General features: G+C 42.1%; 1 protein-coding gene across 1 annotated transcript; it reads left to right on the forward strand.

Annotated features, from left to right (window-relative positions):
* The first annotated feature begins 975 nt into the window (after positions 1-975).
* Positions 976-2,241, forward strand: LOC106818040 (zinc finger MYM-type protein 1-like). Its single transcript, XM_014822755.1, has one exon. It carries the CDS (start codon positions 976-978, stop codon positions 2,239-2,241), a length of 1,266 nt encoding a protein of 421 aa, XP_014678241.1.
* Positions 2,242-6,065: the final 3,824 nt, after the last annotated feature.

Consider the following 6,065-nt stretch of genomic DNA (forward strand, 5'->3'; position numbering starts at 1 on the left):
CTACTCTCTCTCTCTCTCTCTCTCTTCTCTCTCTCTCTCTCTCTCTCTCTCTCCCTCTCTCCTCTCCTCTATCTTTCTTCTCCTCTCTTCCTCTCTCTCTCTCTCTCTTTCTCTCTTTCGCTCTCGCGCTCTCTTTTTCTCTCTATCTCTCTCTCTCTGTATGTATATATATATATATCTTTTTATCGTTCCGTCTTTCTCCTCCTCGCCCTTACTCTCGCAATCCCTCTCTTGCTTGCTCTCTTTCCCGTTCTCGTTCTGTCTATCGCAATCTCTCGCTCTTTTTTTCTCTTTCTCTCTACTTCACTCATTCTGGCTGGTTCCATTGCTTTATATTACATACGCATTCTTTCTTTATATTTCTCTCTTCCTGTCTTTTGCCTGTTAATTTTCCTTGTCTTCCCAATCTATTCAACTATCTCCATCTCTCTCACCCCTTGTTCTTACATCAGTCGCTTTCCACTATCTTCCTTCTTATCTCGATCTTGTTCTAACTGGCTTCCCGTCAATCTATTACACTCTATCTCCCTTCCTCCCTCTCTCCCTCTCACCCTCCCTCTCTAACTGCCACTTCACTCTACCCACCCTCTCTATCACTCACTCTGTCATTCGCATATTCTATGTATCGTCGATATTTTTTCAGCCAACTTAACCCTATAGTGTCGCCCGCCTCTCGCTTGATTTACCCGCTCTGTCATCTCTCTCTCTCTCTCTTCTCTCTCTCTCTCTCTCTCTCTCTCTCTCTCTCTTCTCTCTCTCTCTCTCTCTCTCTNCAGATATCACTGTACAAGAGCAATAATCAATTGTTGTGCGTTACACTGATGCTGATCTTGTGCCCCATGAAGTATTTTTTTTTTTGCACAGAACAGTGGCACAACAGGGGAAGCACTATCAGCCATGCTACTTGATGTATTGATTCGTCTCAACCTACCACTGTCAACTTTACGTGGACAAACATATGATTGGGCCAGCAGCATGAGTGGCAAATTCAACGGCACACAGGCTTTGATTGCTAGTCAACAACCATTGGCCATTTATGTGCATTGTCTGATGCACGCAGGGAACCTCGTAGCTCAAGAAGCGATAGAATCCTCTGGTGTTGTCCAAGATGCGGCATCATTGACAAATGAAGTTGCTGCTACCTGCAACCGATCAACCAAATTAACCGCCATTCTCCGGGGCATTCAGTCACAGAAGCACGACCGTGCCAGCCTGCGTCCACTGTGCCCAACAAGAGTTCTAGTTAGAGGAGCTGCTTTAAAGACCATTCTGGATCAGCATGAAAGCTTAAGTGATGCACTGTCCGATTATGCAGATGCCAGCACAGGAGAGCCAGCATCCAAAGCAAGAGGCCTTCAGAAGCAAATAAAAGAAGCTGAGTTTGTGCTGGGTCTAAAGATGGCTCTTCCAGCAATTAATTTGCTTGAAAGCTTGAACAGAGCTATGCAGTCCCGAAGCTATACAATCTCCAATGCTGTGGCAGCTATGAAGATTACGTATGAAGGCTTGTCAGGCATGAGAAGCGAGGAAACGTTTCACGACCTCTTCAATGCATGCATTGAACGCTGTGAAGAACTAGATTTGGAGGCACCCAAATTACCTCGGGTACACAGACGCCCACGAAGATTTGAAACTGGGGATGCGCCAGATCATGTTTTCGAAACAGCAGAAGAGCACTACCGAGTTCAGTATATGAAATTCATAGACACTGCCATGGCTGCCTTGAAAAGAAGATATGACCAGCCAGGAATTCAAATGTACCTCAAACTGGAAGATGTTATATTGAGATCCTGTAACCCATCACAGCCTGCCATCAGTGTCTCCTGTGTTGTGGATGTTGTAAAGCAGTATCCAGAGCTTGATGGGAGTATGTTACATACCCAACTTGCTATGGTCAGGCAGCTGATGATGTCGGATACAGAGGCCAATCCATTCACACTGGATACCATTATTTCAGAGATTGTAAGCATGGAGCCAGTAGTGCGCCAGCTGTTTAATCAAGTGGACACATTCCTGCGACTTCTGCTTACTATTCCCTGTAGCAGTGCAGAAGCAGAGAGCAGCTTTTCTGGTCTGCGTCGGCTGAAGACTTATCTTCGAAACTCAATGGCCCAGGCAAGACTCAACCACCTTGCTGTTTTGCACGTTCATCAAGACATGACAGATGGAATCGATATCGAAGCAATTGCGAAGGATTTTGTTCTAAAGTGTGACTCAAGGAAGGTCACATTTGGTTTCTAACACTGTTCTCTGTTTTCACGTGTCAGACATTTTTTGCATTAAGACCATTCTGGATCAGCATGAAAGCTTAAGTGATGCACTGTCCGATTATGCAGATGCCAGCACAGCAGAGCCAGCATCCAAAGCAAGAGGCCTTCTGAAGCAAATAAAAGAAGCTGAGTTTGTGCTGGGTCTAAAGATAGCTCTTCCATCAATTAATTTGCTTGAAAGCTTGAACAGGGCTATGCAGTCCAGAAGTTATACAATCTCCAATGCTGTGGCAGCTATGAAGATTACGTATGAAGGCTTGTCAGGCATGAGAAGCGAGGAAACATTTCACGACCTCTTCAATGCATGCATTGAATGCTGTGAAGAACTAGATTTGGTAGCCCCCAAATTACCTCGGGTAAACAGATGCCAACGAAGATTTGAAACTGGGGATGCGTCAGATCATGTTTTCGAAACAGCAGAAGAGCACTACTGAGTTCAGTATATGAAATTCATAGACACTCTTCATTAAGATGAAGAGGAAAATAATAATGATAAAAATAATAATGCAAAAAATGTCTGACACGTGAAAACAGAGAACAGTGTTAGAAACCAAACGTGAGTATGTGACTTTCCTTGAGTCCCACTTTGCAACAAAATCCTTTGTAAATGATATACAGCGGTGGTAACCGGACGTGACGCTAAGCACGTCACACCTAGAGCATCTACATGTATAGGAGTGGTTGACGAACGCGCAAACGACAATAGACGGGTGCGTCTCCCACATCCTCCTTGTGCAAGGGATAGGTTGCACCTGCGAACGGGCATCGCTTGCTTCCCAGCAAGGGTCTGGTTTTAGACAGACGAGTTTCTAAAGCCGGTTTTGAGCCCATATATATAGGCAGCATTTGACAAGCAAAGGACACAAGATATAAGATTTAGAGAGACTATGTAGTCAGTCAGAGAGCCTAGGCATCGTTGCCTATAGGCTGTATTATGTATATATATATATTTGTATGTGTAGTTAATAATAAAGGTCTATTTGAAACTACTAATCCGTGACTACGTCTACGTCTACGTCTACTGTGGCTATCTCTGCTCTCTACGCTGCTGTTAAACCTCTCTACTGGTTATCTACGGGACAACGCTGTTACTCTACGCTGTCGACGCGTACATCATACACGGAGATCTACACTCTTTCGCAGTACAACACTAGTAATGTCATTCATGACATCACAATTATGCAACACTTCCATCAACACGCTGAAATATACGTGATATTGAACCAATACGTGATATTGGCTCGCCCCGCCAGATCACGTTGCTATTGGCTGCTTGCGACCCCCAACTTCCAACACGCTGGTTGCGCCCCTTGCATTAGCATTAGCATAAGATAGCTGTAGCAAAAAATGATAGATTGATAGATAGCATTATTGCGCCGGGCGTAGCAGGCGAGCGTGCAGGTGGGCGAGGATCTTGATTCCAAGCTAGCGCTCCGTGTGCCCTGGCGAATTCCACTGCCAAGGTTACGCGACAGACTACTGTATCCCTTTAGCCTGTGGCTTGCGGTGTTTAGTAAGTTACAGCCAGCCGCACCTAGCGCGAAGTGAAGTGCATGTTTATCCAGTCGCTGAGATTTTTCATTTATATTTTTCTAAATATAGGTTTTTTTGAACATATAAACCCAATAAGATGACAAAAAGCAATAAGTGTAGAATCGCAACGTATTTGCCCCGCTTTTAGAAATGCAGCACGAAATTTTCAGCCGGATTCTGTGCACGCCGCTAGAAGTGATGCAGGAACAAACAGAACGACACACTCAATATTATTATAATAGATATTATTAAATACATAGAGCACTGTACATGACACAGCAGCGACTAATAGGTTCTATCACAGTATGAGCTTGAGTTGGGATATCTCACCGCGAGTTATAGATATTCCCGTCTCATACCGAGTGTAGCGATCGTATTGAGACGTGTTATCTAGTAATGCCAGGCGTGCAGATATTTCCAATCTCAAGCTGCATTTACTGTGATAGCAACCTTTTCTCGCCATTATTTTTTTAATTTATTTTTTTATTACTTTTTATTGCAGAAAGAACATTTCAGTTCAAGTTAGATAATTCAATTATTTTTGCAAATTATAAATTTTTTAAATTTTTAAATTAAATTAATTTTTTTTTTATTTATATATTTTTTATATATTATTTTATTAATATTTATTTTTATTTAATAAATTTTGTGCAGTATTGCATTGGCCAAAACCTGTAAAGGTTGACCTTTACCTTAGTAATTAAGCGAAAATCATTGGTAAAAAAGTGCAGTGCGAGATAAAACCCATCTCGCTGCTTTCTGCCAATGTATCTCGCAGGATTTGATCTCGGTGGCTATCTCGGCCGGGCAGATCTCCATACCTAGGTTATGCGAGAAAGCGAAAGATGGTTACTTAGCCTCTTCATTTTTGGCCAAGTTTACATTAGGTGAAATCATCTGACCATATCCCCTCTTTTAATTCTATGTTTTAGCTGCATGGCTTCAATGATGTCAGCCACTAGCGCCACCGATCTCATTTTTCTTTGTCATACGCAAAAGAAGCCCCTATTGCAACGCTAGCGATTGCTGCAGAAGATACACGAGCGTGCAGCGCTACCATGTAGAACTACCATCTACATACTTTCCTGGTTATATTATATTTTATGTGGCGTCTTAAATTTTTATGCTCAAAACCTAAACGCATAAACTTTTTGGCATTTTCGAACTTCACTATGAATTGTTGTAGCCCCAATGTCTTGCGCAATTTCTCATTTCTAATTATTCTTGTCATGTATTTTATACATGGACCTATTGATAACTCGTGGTGCTGATGAGAATTTTGCAAATAGTTAGTAATATTGTTTAGTGATAAATAACAATATAATAATGTTAGTAAATCCGGCAACAAAATATTCTTTTCTTTGCGTGTCATGAGTCATATACATATATTAATTATATTGCATTTTTTCAAGCTCCTCGGACACTTGTTCAAGTGCAAGAGCAGTAGCAATACAGGAGAATATGATAAGGGATACAGATTACGGTAATTTTAATAATTTGTTATCACACGCCAGAAACCATCCAAACTTCTTTTATGCTTTAATATGCCATAGCCTCACAACTTATGTTCCTCCATTCTCCTTTTACAATGTCTGAATAGAGACCCAAAGTAACCTTTATAGCAACATTAAAATTTGCAATGAGCATTTCATTTGGTCCCTCTGTCTTCGTCGGAGCGGGTAAAACACGGATTTGATGACTGTCCTAACAAAGGACTGAATGCTTTTGCTATTGGATCACCTCCCCTCCCTCAACACCACCACTAAGCTCGGCGCTCGCACGCATCATCTCATGATAAACATGTTAATTTATAGTGAAAGTCATTAAAGTTACACAGGTGCCTATCTTTATTTACTGTACTACTGCGTATAGCAAAGCCTATCATAGATTTTTAGATCATGTAATTTAGTAGTATCCATAGATTGTATGCTCTGAGCCGGGAATCGTGGTGGCGGACGGAGGGCGCACTTCATTAGGTTCCAGTGAGTTTATCAGCAAGAATACACCGGCCTTACAGTACACATCAGTTGGAGCGCTGTCGCCTCGTGCAGCACTTGTTAGTTAATTTCTGTTCGATGCTATATTCAGCGCCGTGCCTGCTCTAATGGACGCCTTGCTACTGTTTGTTACACCACCTTAAGCGTTGTGGGCATAATGCAAATTAGTGCACTTCTAGTGCGAATTTTACTGCCCAAATTTTTTTATCCCAGCGCTTCACACACGCGACGAAATAGATGCCAACAGTGAACAATTTGGCGGGCA

This window comes from Priapulus caudatus, unplaced genomic scaffold (genome assembly GCF_000485595.1).
Source record: "Priapulus caudatus unplaced genomic scaffold, Priapulus_caudatus-5.0.1 Scaffold1993, whole genome shotgun sequence".
Classification (NCBI taxonomy): Eukaryota; Metazoa; Priapulida; class Priapulimorpha; order Priapulimorphida; family Priapulidae; genus Priapulus; species Priapulus caudatus.